This window comes from Microtus ochrogaster, linkage group LG1 (assembly GCF_000317375.1).
Source record: "Microtus ochrogaster isolate Prairie Vole_2 linkage group LG1, MicOch1.0, whole genome shotgun sequence".
In the NCBI taxonomy this organism is placed as follows: Eukaryota; Metazoa; Chordata; class Mammalia; order Rodentia; family Cricetidae; genus Microtus; species Microtus ochrogaster.
The window spans coordinates 21730339-21753278 of record NC_022027.1 but is presented as its reverse complement, the minus strand read 5'-3'; the positions used below and the strand labels follow the sequence as shown (position 1 = coordinate 21753278).

Genomic DNA, 22940 nt, shown 5'->3' with positions numbered 1-22940 from the left:
CCATGTTTAGATTTAAAGCTCTCTAGTTTCATAAGCAGCGGAGAAAGTCCACTTTTCTTTATCATAACAAAATATTAGAGGCAGGCACATTTTAGAGGAAAAGGTGTTAACTTAGTTCACAGTTCTGGAGATTCCGAGGCAAGCTCAGTACTGGCTTGGATGGTGGTTCACATTCATTGGTTCACAGTGGGAGCATGTGAGGAAGGAATGGCATCTCAAAGTAGGAAGTCAGAGAACAACTCAGGGCTTAGCTCATCATAGCTTAACAACTCATTCTTGTGAGAGCTCAAGAGTCTCATGAGAGGAACCTTAACCCTGTCTTAGGACAGCTTCCCCAGGAACTAAGGGACGTCCACTGAGCTCTACTTCCAGAGGTCCAGCTTTCCAACATCACCACACTGAGAACCAACCTTCTAATCTTATCTCTTAGAGGTTGTCTTGGTTAGGGTTTCTATGCTGGGGAGACACCATGACCACGACAACTCTTAGAAAGGAAAACATTTAATCGAGGCATTGGCTTATGGTTTCAGAGGTTCGGTCCATTTTCATCATGGAGGGGAGCATGGCAGCATGCAGGCAGACACGGTGCTGGAGAGGTAGCTGAGAGTGCCACATCTCCAAGGCAACAGGAAGTCAACTAAGACACTGGGCAGTATCCTGAGCATAGGAAACCTCAAAGCCTGCTCCCACAATGACACTTCCTCTAACAAGACCATACCCACTCCAACAAAGCCACACCTCCTAATCGTGCCACTCCCTATGAGATTATGGGGGCCAGTTACATTCAAGCTACCATAGAGATCCAAGTTAAACTCTATCCAACAGCACTGCCTCTACCCGATCTTCTCATTATTACTTTTTTTTGTTTTTTAAACTTTTAATGATGTAAACAAAAATATACCTAAAAGTGAAGCTTCTGGAAAAACCATTTGTTCTTCCCTGTCTTGTATCGTTCCTCAAATTTGACCTTGGCTTCCCACCTTGCCTTGCGTTTTAGGGCTGGGTCCCTAAAGACATCCTTGTTGACAACAGTTTTGTCTAGGGGGATGTCCACAGAGTACCTTGTGGGCATCAGGTGGTTGTAATTATAAACCTTCACAAAGGACTTGATCTTGGATCTCTTAGCGACTTTCTTCTTGCCCATGGCAGCCGTGACTTTTCGGGGATAGCAGTTAATTCCAGCCACCAGGGCATGGCTGTAAGGGCGATCTGAGGTGCCATCATCAATGTTCTTCACGATGACGGCTTTGCGTCCCGAGTAGCGTCCAGCCAGGACGAGCACCACTTTCCCGGGTTTCATGAACTTGCCCATTTCGACAGCGAGCAGCCGGTTCCTCATTATTACTTTTTTATTGTCAGCATTTAGGACTATGATTTCAGTTATTTTTAGAATATTCTTACATACATAGAAGATATTATGTATGCTTCTTAGATTAAGTTACAATTAAGTTAATTCCAATAAAATACGTACAGTCCAGGTCAGCAGGGCATCCTCATTGGAAAAGTCATACTCCTGAGGCAGCCATAATAGGCAATTCTATTATCCCTGCCCCCATCAACATCGATGCTTTGCTAGTTAGCATTCTGAATTGCAGAACTGATTTTAATTAGGGAACACATTATACTTTTTACCAGCATCCCGAATATCTGAAAAGAAAGGTGTTCATGATTCGTAGATGGTTAAATATATTTAAGAGAGTCTTCCCACCTTTACGTGTCCAGGCATAAGGAAGCCTTTTGGGCCAGCTAGTCTACAATCAGTGAGCTCTGGGTTCAGTGAAAGATACTGTCTTAAAAAATAAGGTTGGAATACAAAGGTGTAGGACTCGGGGTTAACAACCTCTAGCCTCCACATAGGCACATGTGCAAACACACACACACACACACACACACACACACACCCACACACACCAGAATCTAGAGAAACTTGACTTGGGCTGAGCCTTTTAAGGATCACTAGGCTGGTACATCTTGCAAGATCCATAAAAACAAGAATCATTCGTATCATCCTCAATAAAGACTAACCATTCTGAACCAGACTTCAAGACTGGTTTACATTAACGCTCCAGGGAAGGCTTTCCCCACACTGCAGTCACTGCTTCTCTATGACTGCCTGTCCTAGCTAGACCACAGAAATCCTGTAGATGGCTTTCCCCACACTGCAGTCACTGCTTCTCTATGACTGCCTGTCCTAGCTAGATCACAGAAATCCTGTAGATGCCACATTCCTCACCTTTCTGGTGGTATGCAGCTGGAAGAGGTGCCGGAGGAGGTATCCTTACATACGAGGTTCAAGGGAGGATGGGGACTCTCTCACGCACATGTTTAGAGAAAATTGTGCAGAAAGGCTTAACGCCATGGCTCCTGAGGACAGAGGAGTCCTGAGGACAGTTTCTTTGAGAGCGGAAATGGTGTGATCAGAGCAGTGTGATGGAAAGTCCCGATTGACAACATGATTGAACTAAGAAAACCTAGGAGTGCTCTCTGTGAGTGTGTCTGGGGCCGTTTTCAGAGGCAATCACACACAAGGGTGCGAACCTTGTGAGTGTACCAATTCCTTGGTGGGTTCATAACATTAAGGCATTATTAGCAGATGGTAAACATATGAAGCAGGATGCCACTGGGGACATATCCCGGGGAGCTCTACTGGTCCTAGACACTTCCGGTATCTTCCTTCTCTCTGCTTCCTGTCTACCACAAGGCGAAACACACTTTCTGTCATATGCTCTTGCTGCTGTGATGTTTGGACAAAGTCACCACGGCCCATGCCCTCTGAAACTATGAGTCAGAGGAAATAATCCCTCTCCTTAGGTTGTCTGTGCTGGGTGTTTGTGCACAACAACACAAAATAACTGATCCAGTCGTCACTGGCAGACTGCTGGCCATATCCTGTCCTCTGGCTTCGTCCTGGTCAACACCACTCTACTGTCAAGGTGTAGATTCCACTCAGTCTGGTAAAAGTGAACAGAATGGTAGGACCCAGATTCAAAGCAACTATGCAAATACAGTTCACTTAAAGACAGACATGTATGCACAGTGTGACAAACTCTAATGCGTTCTAGAAGACATTTTTTCCTACAGAGACATCTTTAAAGGGGTTCATGAGACTTTGTCAGGCTTAGCTACCTTAGGATCAAGGAGGCTTTTGAACCTGACTATTTTCCAATAGAATCTTTCATACTAAGGAACCTGTGTTTAGTAGCCAAGTAACCAATTTAGAAATGAACTTCTATTTCAAGGGCTTCCTTCCTGCCTGCCTGCTTCTATTTTTTTCTAAAGAATTTATTAAAGAAAAACTATCTGGCTCGATGGTTATTTCCTTCATTGCAAAAAGATTTCCTGTAAATAGCCAACAAAAGGCAAATATAATAAAAGACTAGTATTTAAAGATTATGTACAAAATTGATCACTTCTAATAATAACTTAAGGAACTCAGGATAAGAAACTAAGGGAGAGAATAGAATGTCCTGTAGACAGAAAGTAGGGTTCAGCCTGAAGGTCAGAAAAGAAAAATAGCCAGCCACTGGCTCTTACCTCTACCTTAGTCCGAAATGGTGATCCTGCCTCCAGAAATCTCAGAATGAGACTGTGAGTGAGAACTGTCTCTTCCTGTCTCTCTAGTGCTGGGATTAAAGGCGTGCACCACTACCACCCAGTTTCTATGGCAAACTAGCGTGGCTACTGGGATTGAAGGTGTGTGTCACCACTGCCTGGTCTGTAAGGCTTATCAGTGCGGCTGTTTTATTCTCCGAACTTCAGGCAAGCTTTATTTATTAAATATAAATGAAATGCCACTATGATGTCCTTTTCTGGTAATTCCTTAAGTGAGGCTAAATTTGCTCCCACACAGAGGTTTAAAATCTGACTCTAAAGAATAAGTGTAAATATTTTGAAGGCAATTAGACAGCATGACCATTTACCAAAATAATAGTAAGTTCTACCTTACAGCCTATGACTGCCTAAGCCATGAGCTTTTCAGTAGGATTATGGTACCAAACTTGAAATTCTTCCCTGTGGAACAGGCCTCACAGCAAATCACAAAGGGGTTGGTTTCTCTGGTTACTCCCATGCCACTTTGCACCAGCAGCCCCTCTTGCCTGCCAGGTCAGTACTGCAGCAATCAGGGTGCAGTGCTGAGGGAGACCACTGATGTCATCTGTCCCCCAACAGTTTGCATAGTAACTTCCAGCACTCTGAAAGCTAGCCAAAGGAAAGAAGTTTCCCCAGGAAGTTGAGACTGATTTCTCTATGTTCTATAGCCAAAGTGTATGGTATCTTCAGCAATAGAGTCACACCATGCAGTGATGGTTGGCAGCCAACGAAAGTAGGGATAGCCTATGTCGTTTGACATATCTTAGGGTAACTGTGATATTCATGTAATAACCTATGTCTTCTAGGAGCAACACTGTCCACCTATGCAGGGTAAAATTCTGCTCTAATTCTTTTTTTTTTATTAAGTTATGTTTTGAAATTACCTTACTAACTAGTGGGTTTTCTTATCTTTTAAATAGACCCTGAGCTTCAGCTTAGCCACCACCACCACCTTTTCTCCCCCCCCCCATTCCCTGGTTCCTATCCTTACTTAATTCTTTGACATTCAGTCCCCCACCCCGTTGTCCCTTCTTTCAGTTCACAGGTGTTCCACTCTCCTTCCACTTTAACATTTTAAGTTGCCTTTGAGACAGTAGCTTCCGTATCACACCCCGCTTCCTTTGGGCTTAACTCATCCCTATTAAAAAAAAATACATGAATTTGTTTGGGGGAAAAGGAGGGAGTTACAGATGTGGAATTATCATATTTCATTGTGTACGTATGTGTATGAAGTTCTCAAAAATCAAGGAAAGAAAACCTGGCCCGGGATTGACCTCGAGTCCCTTTCTGCTTTCTGCCCCTCTGGTTACAAACATGCACATAGGCACTGCCCTCATTCTCTGGTTCTGCCGAAGCTCTGGATGCTGTGCCACACAGATACATGCAGAGCCTCAGGCCCAGGCTGTGGACTACAGACAGTTCCTATACAGCCATCTAGCTATCTCCGGGATGCGTTCTGTGAAGAAATTCACACCTTCCCAAAGTTCTTGCAATGCTAGTTGAGAGGTGAGTGTGTGTGTGTGTGCGTGTATGTGCTTCCATGCATGTGTGTGTGCGTGCATGCGTGTGTGCATGAGTGTGTGTGTGTGTGGCATAGGGAAAAAGGTGGGATATGTGTTGCCAGTCAGCTCTACTCTGTACAGTAGAGCTGTGTGCGGTGTGTTCAAAGCAAGTGTCATTCCACTTCACTCCATTTGTTCAAGCCGCCTGTGAAGGCAGATACAGCCGGGCACAGCTGTGTCTTTTACACTTATTTCACCAACAATCCTATTATTGTTATCAGAAGCCTGCAGTATGGAATGTATCATTTAGTCATCAGCACATGGATTCTGAATTAGCAGAGCTAATTTTTTTAAATGAAAACTTTTTAGATTTTTTTTCAAGTTTTATTTTCTCTGTATACATATTTTGTCTCCATGTATGTCTGTGTACCATGTGTGGACCTGGTACCTGGAAGACGCCTTCAGTGTGGTTCCTGAAGAGATCTGACGAGGGCATCATTTCCTCCACAACTGGAGTTACACTGTGTGGGTGCTGGGAACTGAACCTGAGTTCTCCGCAAGAGCAAGTGTTCTTAACCGCGCCATCACTTCCAGCTCCTAGTGGAATTCTTTTTTAAGTGATTTAGTGTGGTTTCTTCAAGTCTTTCCTAACAAATGATATGGTTTGGTTATACTTTTAAAATCATACCTATATTATTATTGTTGTTGTTGTTGTTGTTGTTGTTAATATTGTAGACAGGATCTCATCTTGCCTAGGCTATAGTTCAGGACGACCTTGAACTTGATCCTCCTGCTTCCTCATCCTGCTGAGTTTACCAGTTTCACCTGACACTAAGGGTTGAACCCAGAGCTTGCTTTACGTACGTTAGGCAAGTACTCCACCTAGTAAGCTATGACCTCACCCTGTCCCTATATATCAGCAGTACTATTTACAGATTCAAACCTCTTTTTTTTTTTTTTTTGCAGTAGAAACAAGTATGTAGGATGGGTTCAGAATTAGGAAGATAGTGTGAATCTCCACTCTTCCCTACTCTGCTCTCTTCTGGGGAATAACAGGATCTCTTGTGTCCATACCTGGTTAATAGTACACACTTTGCCAGCTTGGCGCTTAGGTGTGTCCTGTTATGGAATAACCCTTTTGTACACTGTGAAAATGTGTTACTCTTGTTATTAATAAAGAGCTGACATGCCAATAGCTAAGCAAGAAGAGGTTAGCTGGGAGAGCCAAACAGAGAGACCGCTGGGATCTAGACTGGAGGGCCTTGCTTTCTTGATCCTAGCCCCTGGACTCACATCCTGTACCCCAAACCCACCCCGCAAAGCTTCAGAGACCTGGGAGCAGCCTCCCCATACCTGCAACCCTCCCCCACTACATCTTGGCCACCTGGCCCTGAATGAATCTGGAAAGGAGGCCCCACAGCTGCAGCAGTGACCACCAGAGGCAGGGTTCCACCTGCACCTCTGTATTGTTAGGGGATCAGTTAGAAATTTACAAAGGATGCTCAATCTTGCCACAAGGATATGTGCTCAACTATGTTCATAGCAGCTTCATTTGTCATAGCCAGAACCTGGAAACAACCTAAATGCCCCTCGACCAAAGACTGGATAAGGAAAATGTGGTACATTTATACAATGGAGTACTACACAGCAGAAAAAAAAATGACATCTTGAATTTTGCAGGAAAATGGATGGAGCTAGAAAACATTATTTTGAGTGAGGTAACCCAGACACAGAAAGACAATTATCACATGTACTCACTCATAGGTGGTTTTTAAACATAAAGCAAAGAAAACCAGCCTACAAACCACAATCCCAGAGAACTTAGACAACAATGAGGACACCAAGAGAGTTACATAGATCTAATCTACATGAGAAGTAGAAAAAGATCTTCTAAATAGGAAGCATGGGGACCTTGGGGGAGGGTTGAAGGGGGAACGGGAGAGGCAGAAGGGGAGCATAGAAAAATGTAGAGCTCAATAAAAATTCATTAAAAAGGGAAAAAAATAATTATACAAATAAAAAAGAATATCAGACTTACATGTAGTAAATAAAATATTGCTAAGTATCCTTAAAAAAAGAAATTTTGAAGGAGCAGATAAAATTAAAATGTGTTTGAAATGTTTCTTCTTATTGTATTTCACCCTTAAAATGTAATGAAAGCAAGGATGATTGGGATAAGGTTAAGAAGCATTTGTTGGGTCACCCTAATTTTCTCAAATGGTCTATGATTTACAGAAAGAAATTAGGGGGACTTTTACAAAAAAAGTTACCTGATATGACAGGAATGGATATTATGGAAAGTCTTGCAGATACTGTAGCTTCATTCAACCCTATGAATCATTTTAATAGAACTCTTATTGTAGCAGGTGTTGCTCTTGTCCTAGCAAAAATAGCCTTACTAGTTTTAAAATATGTTTTGGTCTACTTACATAAGATTGTAAGAAGATAGATAGAAAAAGACTGCATATACTGTGATCCTACATTACCTTGGAAATAATGAAATTTTGTATAAGGGAAACCCCTCTCTGTGGCATAATGTCCCGCTGGCCTGGCGCTGGAGAAATAGCAAGCAACTTCCTCTAGCCATGAAGCCCCGCTGGGCTACACCTGGTCTAGCTCTGGAGTTTTCAGCCCCTAATCCATCCTTTGAATTGCAGATAACTTTTGTTGCCCTATGAGAATCTTGTCTGAGAGTTTCCCATGGATACAAAGCCTAGGAGAAACTTGGTTTAGAGGAAAACTGGAAAACGGTGGTACCTCATGAATCAGGTTGTTGGTACCTGGCATTATATTTTTGGAAACTTCATTCAATTTGTTTTGAGATATGGAAATCTACTAGCTAAAGTGTAAATATGGAAAAGTTACAGATGCCAAGAGGCAAAGGGAAAATGCTTCAGTCCACCTAGGCTGAGGCCCCTGCAGCTGCAAAGGCTAAATTCATTCTCAGGGTGGGTGTCTCTGAGTCGTCACTTCGTGGGCTCGTGTGAACCCACATACCAGTGATGCATTATTTATGCCATAGTTACTGTACTTATTGTTTACAGTTTTTCTTACATTTGTTATAGCCTTCTTTTTTATTTTAGACAAAAAAGAGGACTTTTTATTGTGTTTTAATAAATAAAGCTTGCCTGAAGATCAGAGTGCAAAGCTAGTCACACTAGTCAGCCATACAGGCCAGGCAGTGGTGGTACATACTTTTAATCCCAGCAGCCACACTAGTTAGCCATAGAGGCTGGGCAATGGTGGTGCACGCCTTTAATCCCAGCACTAGAGAGGAATATAAGGCGGATGAGAGAGGAACTTGCTCTCGTTACAGTCTAAAGATTTCATAGAGGTAAGAGCTCTTTAGTAGCTTGACTGCTTTAATTTTCTTATCTTCAGCTTGAACCCCCCCCCAAAGAGCTAGTTAGTAACGAGCCTAAGCTATTGGCTGAGTGAGCTGGAGGGACAGAAAACCCCACCTACAGTGTCCCACTCCTACCTCTGGGTATGTTATGGCTATTGTTTCTATTTAAAGACTAGTTTTCAAAAAGCTACCTAGAGAAAGGATGAGTTGACTTGCTCTCTCTCAATGCCATTATCTTTAGTTTCATTTTTGTGTACTGAGGATCGTATTCCTGGACCATGCCCATGCTAGTCAAATGCTCTATCATTGTGCCAAACACCCACTCCTCTTCAGATGTTTCTGAAGCACTGGATTGGCACCACAGAATTTTAGAACCGAAGTGGTACCAAGAGATCACCTCCTCAAAGAGTCATTAAGAGTTTCCTCAAGGTTCTTTGTTCTGCAACAATTATTTTAAATCCTGGACAAACATGAGAACTATCTGAAGCTCCTTACAAGGCCCCATCCATGAGTCAGACTCCATTAGGGTGGCACTCAGGTGTCAGTTCATTTTAAGCATCCCTGGTCACTGGGATGCTTGTCTAGAGCTGAGATCCTCTGCTCTGGGAGTCTGTGGTCCTTAGGGGTCATGGCTGGCCTCAAAGACTTTATACGTGACTTCTCAGGGGAGACAAACTTTTGTGGATATTTTCCATATCTGATCCAAATGCCTAGCTGGCTCTCAAGTCTCCTCCACACCATCCCCACAGAATGACCATTTAGCTTTGGTTAGAACTCCAGGCCTGACCACTCTCTACCAGGACAGCTATGAGTGCAACCCAACACAAAACTGTAAACTTTCTTAAGATACTGTGAGACTGTTTTGCATTTTATTTTTGTTTTTTCGTTTTTGTAATTTGATTGTGTGGCTCTTAAGAGTAGACTTTGTGGGTAACCTGTTGCAATGCCAGAGGTTGGATGTTTCCAGTGACAGGAGACCAATCCCTCTTCTCTCTGGAAGCTCATACTATCTCTGAGCAGGTCTGAGAGTCAAACCTTTGAGGATGATAAAAAGAAGCCACACCTTGAATACAAGCCATAAAACATTGGAAGCAATTATCGAGACTTCATGAGACAAGTCCTATTTTATAGAGAAAAAAATGAAACAAAGAAAATTAATATTTCTTGACCAAACGACACAGTTAATAACAAACTGGAAAATGGATGGTCAGACTTCTTGGTTCCCTGTTTCATGTCTATTCTTGGAACACTACACTCAGACCCTTCTAAGGGATTTGAGGTGCGCACCTTGAGATTAACGAGGCTAGTCCTTGGTGAAAGCTGAGCCCTGACCCTCTCATGCACCATTATTCTAGATCACCCAAACAGCTCGTCTTCTACCTCCTGTCCTGTGCCATGCCTGCAGGGAAAGCACCAGGAAATAAAGCTTAGATGGCCATGTTGTCAGAGCACAAGGAACGCCTATAATCCCAGCACTCGGGAGGCTAAGCCAGCCTGGGGAACATGGCAAAATCTTGTCTCAAAACCCCCTCTCCCTACAAAAACCAAGGTACCTATGGGCAGACACTGGCCCAGCTTATCCTACCTACAGAAGGACAAGTGCAGGCACTGTGGGGAGGGGCACCAAGTGAGCTCTGCTTCTGGTTCCCAGGAAGGTGACAGGTGATAACAGGCTTGCGATCTAAATGCAGAAGACCTCCACAGTGGACCTTCGGTTATGCAGCAGAACTCCAAGAGTTCTGCAGAGACCCCTGGTGCTTGTCATTTGGGATTATTAAGGCTAATACTGTATCTTTTGTTACCCACTGAGCAGTCCAGGACAAGCTGCTTGTCATCTTTGAGTTTAGGTGCTTCACCTATGAACTGGAGTCATACGTAGCTTTGAACCATTGCATGGAGTGAACTGCACAGCACGCCAGGAGGCCAGCAGAGCTCCTGGAATACAGGCCATGTCCAGTAATTGATGGCTGTCATGATTCTTAACACAAGGATCAAAACACAAAATCAGATCCACAAGTTCCTTTTCTGAATGTCTTCCTTCCCCCCCCCCCACAGCAGGCACGTGAGGAGTCACAGCATGTTGTGAACTCTCAAACAGGCAGCATTTGGCTCAAAGGGTGCCCTTGTGGGTTGGTATGGTACCACTTCAAAATATGATTTTGAACTTCCCTGTGGAGCTTATGCTGGAATCTATTTCCATGAGACAGTAAGAAATAGGACCTTTAAGGACTAGCTAAAAAATCAAGGATATAGCTCAGCGGTGGTGAACTTTCCTAGAATTGGAGAGACCCAGTTTGATAACCAGCTCTCGAAACAAACAAACACAGGTGATGGGGCTCTGCCATCATAAATGGATGAACTCATTCATGGGCTCAGTCCATCAGTGGCGTAGCTCGGGAATGGGCAGCTTTAACAACCAGTCGGAAAGGTCTCTCGTGCACAACTTATCTCTTGTCCAGTGATGCCTTGAGCTACCTTGGGTCACTTCCTGCGAGAAGGCCATCATCTTATATAACCCCTCATCCCTGCTGTAGAGCTGTGAATCAGAATAAACCTCTTTTATTGAGAACTTATCCAATCTGTGACATTGTGTTATTAGCAATAGCTAGCAGCCAGAGACTGGGTATCAGGAAGAGTTTAGGTTAAAACATGGTGACTCTTGCCGGGCGCTGGTGGCGCACGCCTTTAATCCCAGCACTCAGGAGGCAGAGGCTGGTGAATCTCCATGAGTTTGAAACCAGCCTGGTTCTACAAGAGCTAGCTCCAAGACATCTAAGCATGCTACAGAGAAATCCTGTCTCGAAAAAACAAAAAACAACCAACCAACCAAACAAACAAAAACCATGGCGACTCTTACCACATCGTTCTGTTCTTTCAGAGGAATGTCAGATCCAGTATCTCCCTCGAGGCTGACAGAATCAATGCACTCAGCCAGCATATCCTCGGTCACTTCTCCATTGAGGGGGGCCTCCTCGGCATCACTGATCTTGGCCTGCTTTAGAAGCCCTGTAGGGGCAGTCTCTGCACATGCAGCTGTGGTCTCGTGCTGCTCTCCAGTGTGGTCAGCTGGCACTGGCTCATCTGAAGTCGTAGCTGGACCACACCGCACTTCTCCATCTTCAGCTGGGGAGTCACCCCGGGGCATCCCCGCAGCATCTTCTCTGACTTCATTGGCTATGATGTCATTGGCATCATCAGACATTTTAATATCTGTCAAGGGGATCACAAACACTTGTGTTGGCAACGTTCATTCAATTCAATTATGCCAAGTGGGGGCAAGCTCTCGTCGATCAAGAAGTAACTCTATGTGAGCTTATGTAGCCAGAATAATGGCTTATAAAGATATCTACCTTTTAACCCTGGTCCCTGTTGCTGCTGTCTTACATGGCAATAGGAACTCTGGTTGCTGCTAAGGATCTTGGCATGGGAAAGCTGTCTTCATTTCTCTGAGTGGCCCTAACTGTAGTCACAAGTTCCTCGTCATCACAAGTGTCACTCACCAGAGTGAACAAAAGAAGGTTGGACATGATGGAGAAGCAGAGTGACATGTGGAGAAGAAGGTGACATGCCAGAAGCAGAGCCTGAAGGGATGCACTTTGAGAACACAGGGAGGGGCCTCAAGCCAAGGACTGAGGCAGCTACAAAGGCAAGGAAACCATTCTTCCCTTCCAGAGTCTAGGAGGAACCAGCCTTGCCGCCATCTTGATCCAAGCTCAGGAGAAATCCATATCTGCAAATGCGTGTTGTATAAGTCATGGAGTCTGTTGGAAGAGACAGCCAGCACTGCTGACAGGGTTCTGATGGGATTCAGTCTCAAGATTGTACAGGGTTTAAACTTCCATCTTATTGCTTACTGAAAGTGTACCTTTTAGGCCTCTGTTTTCTGATCTGGAAGATGATTTTGAGGCCAGCCTGGGCTGCCTATAGGTATATCATGTCTCAAAACAAACAAATAAATCAAAACAAACAAATAAAGAAAAGAACAAAGAATGGCTGAGTTTTATCCCAGACCCACATGGTGGAAAGAGAGAACCTACTCCTGCCTAGTGGTCCTCTGACTCCACAAGTGAATTGTTACAAGTGGGAAGTCTCCACAACAAATGAAAGAACGAACGAATGAATGAATTAGTTAATTTTTCTCTGAAGAATAAAAAATGTATCTGTGAACTTGTTTAAAAAGTGCTATGAGTTTTGCGGAGTCATCAAACACACGCAAGGACTTACAGACGCACATGGCTCCACTGTCCTTTGTAACAGTTAAGGCTTGTTGTGGCTCTCAAACTCCTGCTCCCATTCCACAGACATGGAATGGGTGAGCGTCGTTTTTAGAGGCTCATAGAAAGGGGAAGGAGAAGTGACAGCTACTGAAGGGTTCTCTTGGAGGGGACAAGAGTAGTGGCAGTGGTTGTATAGGTGTGTAAAATATACCAAAAAACACTGACCACAATGCCTAAAAACAATGTGAATTTTATGATCTGTGAATTATAGCTTAATATTCTGACATAGAGAAAGGTCTACAGCCAGATAAATAATTCTAGTAGCCAACTGAATCTCTGTCCATGTCTTATTTTTAACGGCAGGCCTCTTTGTCTTGTGTGTTTCTCACAACAAATCCTATATTTCTGCCAATAACATGCTGAAAATCTCAGTGCTACTGTCCAGGAAACCTTCACCTTCTTAAGAATACATAGTATATTGAAGGTACAGACTCTAAAGAACACCACTACCGACATTTTCCTAAACCAGGCCAGTTTCTAGCTGCATTCTAAATCCTTATCTTTCTGTCCACAGGTAAGCAGCTCCTGCCCTTCATCAAGGCAGCAGATGAAGATCATTTCAGAGAGCCAAAACCGGTCTGTGGGGTGCCTGAGTCCAGCCAATGCATTTACAACATAACTCTTCCACCTAAGGCTCAGGGACACCGTGGAAGAGAGGACAGAAAGGTCGTAAGATCCACCGGACCAGGACGTCTGCTGTGAGGTGGTGTCTTCTATATGTTAGGGAAGCCGCACCCATGAAATCTTAACAATATAGTCACCTGATCAAGACCTGACTAATGACAACGACAACACCAGCTGACAAGCTGAAGTGGTGGGAGTAATCTCACAAGGCTCCGCCCCTAAATGAAGAGCTACATTCATTTGACTAGTGGCTGCTGAGAGGAGACTCCCATAGGTTACCTAAACCCAAGTGGTCAGCCATAAACAAATACACATATGAGCAGCACTAAATGTGTATTCATATATACACATGTGTATCCATAGTTACACACATACATGTACATATATATGTAACAATCATTAAAGACAAGGTCATGAATTTGAGGCAATGGGGAACATGGAAGGAGTTGGAGGGGGTGATGATGGTGGAAATGTTGTAAATAAAATATTCGTGCATAAAATTTTAATAAATTGTAAATTAAGAAAGAGAATATAAAACACACAAAGCTATGATTTACTGAGTGCTTACAGTAGCCAGGGTATGCAAATGTATCTCTTTCTGTGGATTAGATACACTGAGCTCCATTTTCCAGACCAGAAAACTGAGGCGTAGAGGGCACACCCTCAGTTGCTGACAGAATTACAGTTGGAGAAATGTGTGACCTTGAGATTGAACCCCACCAAAGTCTTTGGTGTTCAGAAGCCATGCCCACTTTCCTACTTATTCACCGCCAAAACCTCATTGTGGGCCTGCTGTGATTTCACCTTTGGGTTTTCCTGCTCCCCTTTGGCTAGTCCCCAAATCCACATTCTTTGCCTCCTAATTACACAGTGTTGCTGTCTACATCACAGAGACTCCCTATCCCTAGCCCCACTGAGTGCAGCCACACTCCTACTGGCATCTGAGGACCAGCACGCTGATCCCACTAGGATTGGCTCCTACTATACCTTTCCAAACATGAAACGAGACATTCACAACAGACTGCAGCTGGCTACTGAAACCTAATCTCCCATTGTGGAGTCCGGAAGACGAACCCTTCACCAACTGTAAGACCCGAAACGATGAGAGGGACCAGCGCACGCGAACGGCTTTGCTCTTCTCTTTCACCAAACCCCAGGGTTGAAGACTCTGCTGTTCAGTTGGAATGAATTAAATGTAATGGGTTTAACCCGGCCTAGAGTAGCCTGGTTGCCAGAGCAGCATGGACTCACCAAAGGCCAGGTGAGCTGTACGTAGTTACCGTGACAGGCAGGACAAGCAAAGCAAATGTCTATGAGGGCTTGTATGACGCCATGGGCTTTCGTAATGGCTGATCGACCAGATAAGAAGTCTGCTAAGTGCTTATTCTCTCTGAATTGGGTAAATGTATTGCTTTGCTTATATTTTTAAAGTCCAGGTAAAACCATCACATCCTTCCTTCCTTGTGTCTCCCAAATAGATTTACTGTTTCTTCTTATTCCGGGAGTGCTTTGCTTCTACGGCATCGTGGGCAATTAGAACTATCTGATTACAGTTACTCGAGGCATTGTTCTTACTCTGCAAATTCAATGAAGATCTTGATTTTTCAAAATATTTTACGTGTGTGTTTCCCGCACATATTGGGAAGCTCAAGAAACATGCTCAGCACTGAAGACTGTGTAGAGAATGTAGCTGGTTTCAACTGACTCTATGATGAGACGTTCCTTCTCAGCTGTGTTCTGTCACCACAGCCAGTGCCAGAGAGAGTCAGCCTATGAAGACTCACATCTTGGGAGGGTTTGGCCTATGCCTGCTTAGTCCCTAACTTCTGAGTGAAGTCACACATCATAACAATAACGGATGTCACTTGGTGGCCAGAACCTCTCACTTCATAGTCAGGAAGCAAGACAGAACTGAGGTCTCACTCTCTCCTTCCAGAGTGCACTCCCGGTGCCTGGAATTCCTTCTACGGGGCCCCACTTCTCAAGTTCCCGCCTCCCTCTAGTGCCATGTGAAGGGCTAAACTGTGAGCACAAGAGCCTCGCAAGAAAAATGGATTTTAAATATAAACGCTAAAATTAAATTAGAATTCTCTTTTTAAGCCAAACTATGTCCTGGAACTTCAGCGCTCCTGTGAGCAAGAGTGCAGACGGGAAAGGCAAAGGTTATTCGCTTTGCTCGAGCTGGGGTGTGAAGTCTAAGGCAGGGTTTGTGGACTGGCCGGCAGGGGACACCTGAAGAGGGACTGTCATTTAGAAGCGGTAACGAAAACTTCCCAAGCTGGGCCTGGCCTAGGGTAAGAGGCTGCCAAAGTACAACTTGCTGCTCCAGTCTTGCCCTTCGCCCTGCCCTGCCCGGATAAATAAAGTTTTATTGACCACAGATGAACCTTCCTATTCACATGCAGCTACTGTTTCTCCATAACAGCAAATCACTGCAGACGCAACACAGACCACGAGGCTGCAAAGAAACTGAGATGGAAATACTTACAGTAGAGCCTAGCACAGAGAACACTAGCCTGGACCTGGGCGCCTAGAGATTTCTCTTTCTTACCCTTGCCTTCTTGCCCTGTCTTCCAGAGACAATCTTTCAAGAAGACACAGCATATCCACACACGAACATCATCTTTATCTCTGTTTTTTTTTGTTTTATTTATTTATTAATTAATTAATTTATTTTCAACTATAGCTGGTCACAGGCTTTATCTGAGACCTTTATTTTTTCATAAACTAATTTGAACACCCCTATTATTAGTCTGGATCTTTAAGAAGCACCAACTAGTTTTCTTTAGCTTTTTCTTTCCCCTTTCTTTCTTTTTGAAATAGCGTCTTACTACGTAGACTGGCCTAGAACTTGCTATGTAGACCAAACTGGCCTCAAACTCACAGCAATGTGCCTGCTTCAGCTTCCCAAGTGCTGGGATTAAAGGCGTGTATCACCATGTACAGCAATTTTAACTTTTCTGTAAGCAGGAATATGAGAACAAATGTGGCCATGATAAACATTAATGGGCAAATGAAAACCACAATGGATCACTTTCGTGATGTCTTAATTATGCTATTATAACACTTACAGACATTCTAACATGCTGTGACATATGCCATATGACCTACATGCTGACTGGCTAATACCTATGTTGCTCTGTCCAGGGACACAATATCCAGAGGTCTTTAGTAAGCATTCAAAGTTTACCACGGGGTGTCTGTCCTTTGAGAGATCTCAGCCGCCATCCTCTTGGATGCATGCTTTAGGGCATGTCAAATTGCATAAAGGTAGAAATCCATTTCCACATGACACAACAAGCCCTTAAGACATGTGCTCCTGGCAGAAATAACGCACTGGTGTCCCCTGTCCTTCCATGCCCAGGGCCTAAGATTATGTCAAGTCAGCAGCCCGTGGGCCTTTGGAGTCGGGTTTTTCTAGAGCTCCTAGATGACTGCAGAACTCCGACGCCTGAAGCTAGCTGAACTGTGCTCTAGATGGACAGCTGTTTCTGAGCACGGACTCGTGAAGCACACGGGACACAGCTGTAGTGAGGACCACGTGTCCCGGAGAGGTACATCACTTCCTATCTGCACAGTTCGGAAGTCTCTTCTGATTTTGGTTTGGAACACTGATCTCTGCAGCCATCCGTGTCCATGGCTTTGACCCACAGAAACAAGGAGGCTGCTTCAGGAAGCTCCAAGGAGGGGGGGGGGGCACGACACATAATGAAGTCTTTGTAGGGTGGGAATAAGTTAGTTTTTTCATGAGCAAATGTATTCATCACCTAAAATGCTCCTGGGCCCATCGGAGCAGCTATATCACAGCACCCCAAGTGAGGGCAGAAGGCACGGGGATAGATTTCGGAAATGAGAAAGGTACCAGGGGCTAAAACAAATCATTAAAAAGGCATTCAGGGGTGGAGGGTGGCTCAGTGCGGGAGTGCTTGCCCAACACATGCAAGGCACTGGGTTTGATTCCTAGCACTGAGAAAAAGAAAATCGAATTAAAAGAAGGAAGGGAAGATGGAAAGAAAACTATGTAAAATAGCATAATACATAAACAATACCCCTGAACTAGCACAAGGGAGGATCGTGACCCCGGCTTAGCATAAGTGTTCAGGTGGGTGGGATGAGAAATGAGCTCTCGGCAGTCAGGATGCACGTCTGTAGGGCTGAGGCTACACATGCGTGACTGCATGGAGGAACAGTGAGGGACATTCTGAAGTGGGAAGGGCTAGGCAGGCTGACTGCAGTGTCTCTTTGTAGGCAAACAGCGCTTGCTCATTGGCACTGGGCTTCCTGCTCCCTCTTCTGTGAAGCTGGAGTGGATAACATGATCTGGAAACTTTGTTCCCAAGTCCTGACTGCAGAGAAAAATCAGGGCAGGGTTTTAAGGTTCTCCTAAATCTAATTTTATTCAAAGTAATGCTCGGCCTTCCTCGTGCCACTTAAGCATCCAGGCTCTTCTTGGTGTCAAACTGTCCTGAACTGACAGTAGGTGGCTTACTGTCTGAATGAGCTCACTTGGTGAGATGCAAATGTGGTAACATGACCTCTGTCCCAGGTGGCCTCCCTTCCTTCACAAAAAAGGCTCGGAGAATGACGCAGGAACCTACAGAGGAGAGGCTCCCAGACCTGTCCGGTTTTCACAGTGCACACACTGAGCCCCTAGGCCTGTCTCTACACCTGACAGGCATTTTCTGAACCACAGAGGAGACCTATATTTGCTTGACTTAAAAATCAAGCGGGGCTGGAGAGATGGCTCAGTGGTTAAGCACACTGGCTGCTCTTCCAGAGGTCTCCGGGAGGGGTGGATTCCCAGCACCCACATAGGGATTCACAACCCTCTGTAAGTCCAGCCCCAGGGGCTCCAATGCCACCTTCTGGCCTCCACGGGTGCTGCATGTACAAGGCCCACAGATACATGTATGCAGGTCAAATACCCACCCACCCACACCCCCCCACGCAAACACTCACACACAATACCACTACGGGTATTCTGTGGCCCTTCCTGATCCAAGATTACCTTATCTCTTGCACCCCAACACTTCTTGCACTTCTGACTTCTCACACTGGCCCTCCCTACTCACACTGCTCCTAAACCTTCAGGCTGGCTGCCACCACTGATGTCATGTCTTCCTGTCAAGCTTATTCCCAGTCCCTTCGCTACCCAGCATCTAATGAAACCCTTAACTTCGAAATTGCTCTTTGTGTACTCCACACCCTCCCAACAATGAACTGCTCCTCTGTCTCTGTCCTGAGACGTTCACAGACTTCTCTATTGCCTTTAGAAATCTCTCCTGTCATCCTTCAGGCCTTGCTGTGAGGCACAGGACCTTACTTCATTCTGACCCACAAATACTTACTGGACTGAAATATACTGTGTTTGATATTGATTTAAAAGAAGTGATGTTTCACATAAGCCTGGTCTGATGAAAGAAATAGCTACTTACACGTCTGAATCCCCGAAATTAAGGGAGGTTCCCCTCCCCCCTTCGAATTCCTTCTACAGGGGCTCACTTGTGCTTCAAATTTCACCCTTCATTCCTTCGCTGAAGGCTTAATCAGAACATCTCAGGAGAGAGCCTAGGGATAGGGGCTGGGGAGGAAGGAGTCTCCAGGAAGTCCAGAGAGCTTGGGGAGGCCTCTCAGGATGACCCTTGAGCTGGGGAGTCGCAGGGAGGAGTTCAAGGAGTGCTGATTTAAAAACCCATCTGCTTCAATCAAGAGGTTCAGGGTGGAAACTATTATGGCCGAGACAATGCTCCTACAACCTGCAGAAAGTCCTCCTTTAAGAAAAGCCGGTGGAATTCTGGCGCTGACTGACGGCTGGGAAATACTCACCAGATTCCTTGGAGAAGAAAAGCCGACTGGGTAGAAGAACTGCATTTGGGGTGGGGAACAGGGAACCCAAGAGGAGAACCCAGGATGTTGCTTGGGCAGGAGAGCAGGCATGCTGGGGACAAGCCAGGGAGGGGTGATGGTCCAGGATGGAGACCAAGGCCTGAGCTCGGTTTTCCGAGGGCAAGGGCAGGCACACCGTAGGGATGGAGGCCTTTGCCTTGCAGGGACCGGATCACTCAGTGCTTCGCCCTGGGAAGACCCCACCGCTCGCTCCCCTACTTGGGACACTTGGAGAAACTTTTCAGACTGGTTTATGCCAAGACTCCAGCAGCCGGCTCCGCAAGCTCCAGGTGGGACGAGGGTGCAGACCCGGCGTGCGGGCGTGTGGGTGTGTGCATGAGCGTGGACACGGAGCGACACACACTCACACACACACACTCACACGCCCGCACCCACTCAAGGCCCTCGGCAGCGTCGCCCGCGTCTCCCCCGACCTTCGTCCCCAAGCAAGCGGGTTTTTCTGGACCACTTTTCCGCTGCAGGCTTCTCGCTACCCAAAGAGGACAGGGGTCGCGGCGCTCGGGTCCCCGCCCGCCAGGGAAGGGATGGGGAGAAGGCGCCCCGTGCTCTTACCGCTTGGCCGCCGAGTGCGCGCCGGAGCCCCGGGTCCCGCCCCGCCACGTCGGCAGGACCGGCGGGGACGCGGCTGCAGGGGAGGGACCGGCCGAGCTGCCCCGCCCCGGGCCGCCCGCCTACGCCTGGCCCGGCCCAACTGCAACTTGACCTGTGGCGGACTCAGCTGTCCCAGCTCGGTGGTCCTGGCACAACGTCGGGTCCCTTGCCTTCCTTCAGAAACACCGGGAAAGCCCTGCATGGTCCTAAGGAAGGGGGTCCCCTGGGCTGCACTGTGGGATCCCCAGGTTCTAAGTTAGGTGGAAATCTTTGACCACGTCCTCGGTGGGAGTGGGATGTTATTAAAAACAATAACAAAAGGAATCAATCAAACAGACCACACTTTGTAGAAGGTCAACTTGGAAATATGGATCAAGTTCATTCTCTTTGGCTTGAGGATTGCACATCTGTGTTTGGCATGAAAAATATATTTGTCCTGAGAAAACAAATTGTGTGTGTGTTAACTACTTAGATTGTGGGTAGCCTGAAGCACACTGGATACCCCACAATCAGGGATTAATGACATGACCTATAGTAACGCCAAACAATCGGGTCAGCTGTATCAAAAAACACGATTTATTTCAATGAAGGCCTTATAGCATGGTTTTCCTTAATAAGGGTCTAAATGATTAATTAAGAGCGGGAAGGCTAACTAAATATATGCATTAGTAGGAACTACTTTTGTAAATATGTATGTGTACATGATTCAAATTCGGGAAAACAGTTTAGTAACAGTGGGTCTCTGACTGATGTGTTTAAGGCTAATTTTCTCCTTTTCCCTTTACGGGTCACAATCTTCTTTTAAAATATGGCATACACATGCTAAGAATTTATGAAGTTGAGGTAAAACCAAACAAGAGACCTTTGACCTGTCTCTTGTTGATCCCAGGCTTAAGCAGTTAATGGTTTGGTAGTTGTGTGGCTGAGGCTGCCTTAGGCAACCTGTGGCGGTGCACGCTTGCTTGTGCAGTGTGTGGTAGCCCCTGGAACAGAGAGAAGGGATCTCAGTTCCCTACAATATCCCCTCTGCTATTGCCTTTTGCTTCATCAAATACCTGTCCTATGAAACTTTGCACATAGTGAGTGAGTTGAACTGAATGAAAGTTGCATTTGGGTGCCATACTGGTGCCAAGGGTTACTTTAATTCTCACTTGGGGCCTGGGAACGTAGCTTGCTCCCCCATTCTCTGATGGGGAGCCTCAGATACAGGGGAATAAACAAGTGAGGACACATAATACCAAATCGGAGGACCTGGTGGACAAGTGGGGTAATATTACATGGATAACGGTAGTTGTGTGTGCAACCCTGTACAGCCATTCTCCTAGGATGCCAGCCAATAACTGGTACACACCTCCTGGCATCTACATTCAGACCACACCCAAGCACACACTTCTCTAGTTTTGTAGTCCTTTGTCCTTCATGGCCTCTCTCCTGTTAGTATCCATTGAATGTATGTAGTCTTTGAACATGAATGTCATTATAAGATATATTACTAGTGTGTGTGCTTTTTACTGTACCTAGATGGTGTTATGCAATAGCCATTTTGTCTTCACTCAGTATGAGTGATTATCTAGCCTGGTGCCTTCTAGATCTTCTGTTGCTCTGGTCTGTTACCGGGGTGCCTCATAATGGCATCAGATGAACTTTATGTACACGATACTCAGAGGATGTCTGAGCCTTCAGCTCCTTGGAATCACATTTCAGACCATAGCAAATATCCCTTTCTGTGTCCCTTTCTGGGATAGTTCTCTGCCATATGTGTCCAGGATGGGACTGTGGGTTATACAGGTTCATTTTTCTTGTTTTCTAGATTTTTCTTCTGAATGAGGACTGCCTCCTTTTAGGGGCTTCTCTTTCTGTACCCTCCCCAGCATTTGATGCTGCTGACCTTTCTGATATTGCCAGTCCATTTCATATAAAGTGCCACATATCTTAACATTCCTTTATCTGATCACCATTTTAGGGGGTGGGGGTTGGTGTGGTATTGGAGACAAGGTTTCTCTGTGTAGTCCTGGTTGTCCTGGAACTAGCCCTGTAGTCCAGGCTGGCCTTGAACTCCCTGATATGTCTGTCTGTCTGTCTGTCTCTCTCTCCCCTCTCTTTTTGTAAGATGCTCTCACTTTCTTGTAAAACTTCCACTTATGTGTGTTCTTTTCCTTTGAAGAATTGTTTGTCCATTTCTGGGGAATTGCAAACAACAACAACAACAACAAAATCCCTAAGAATAGGACTTTGTGTATTTAAGGAGATTTTTCACCAACCAGATGTTCTTAATTTTAGTATAGACAGTTGACTTTTACCAGAAAGCTTACTGCTTTTTTTTCTTTTATGAAAAAATGAGTGATGTGGGAGTCCCCTCTGTGTGCAGTGATTACCATTAATGAATAAAGAAACTGCTTTGGACCTATAGTAAGGCAGAACTTAGCTAGGCAGGGAAAGCTAGGCTGAATGCTGGGAGAAAGAAGGGCAGAGTCAGGGAGAAGCCATGGAGCTGCTGGAGACAAACTCTGGGAACTTTACCTGGTAAGTTACAGCCACGTGGCAATATTAATAGATTAATAGAAATGGATTAAATTAATAAAAGAGTTAGCCAATAAGAAGCTAAAACTAATGGGCCACACAGTGATTTAATTAATATAGTTTCTGTGTGATTATTTTGGGGCTAAGTGACCTGTTTATTACAAATGAGAAAGAACTTTCTGAGTGGCTCCAAGTGGAGATATTCAAGACTGATGCTTTTGGATTTCTAAACTAGTTAAGGTATTTTCAGTTGCTTCTGTTAATTTTGTTTTGTTTTTCTCTCATGTTGAGACTATTAAATGGGGCTGAAAATCTTACCTGGTCCACCACGATGTTGGCATTGTCTATTCTGAGCCCTCAAACCTTGGTTGTCACTGGTTGTCACCAGGCTGTATCGGTCACTAACTTTTGTATGACACTTATCAACTATCTGAAATGCATCTTTTTGGAAGAGAAAGTTTTATTTTATTTTTAATCAAATGGGACAGTTTTCTAAACTTTGTCTGAAAAAAAAAAGCCACTGATTTTCTACTAATCTTTGAGTCTGATTCACAAAAGCATGTCAACTTCTTTGAAAAAAAA

At 45.0% G+C, this 22940-nt stretch overlaps 1 protein-coding gene and 1 pseudogene across 1 annotated transcript in view; both read right to left on the bottom strand.

Moving 5' to 3' along the window:
- Positions 1 to 19834, bottom strand: part of Fam114a1 (family with sequence similarity 114 member A1) — a 70093-nt gene extending 50259 nt beyond the window's left edge. Inside the window, exons 1-2 of the mRNA XM_005359256.3 lie at positions 19800 to 19834; positions 11297 to 11649 (exon numbers count right to left, since the gene is read on the bottom strand). Coding sequence (XP_005359313.1) covers positions 11297 to 11641 — 345 coding nt within the window. The 5' untranslated portion in view covers positions 11642 to 11649; positions 19800 to 19834. The remainder of the gene's footprint in view (positions 1 to 11296; positions 11650 to 19799) is intronic.
- Positions 867 to 1329, bottom strand: LOC101993343 (annotated as a pseudogene).
- Positions 19835 to 22940: the final 3106 nt, after the last annotated feature.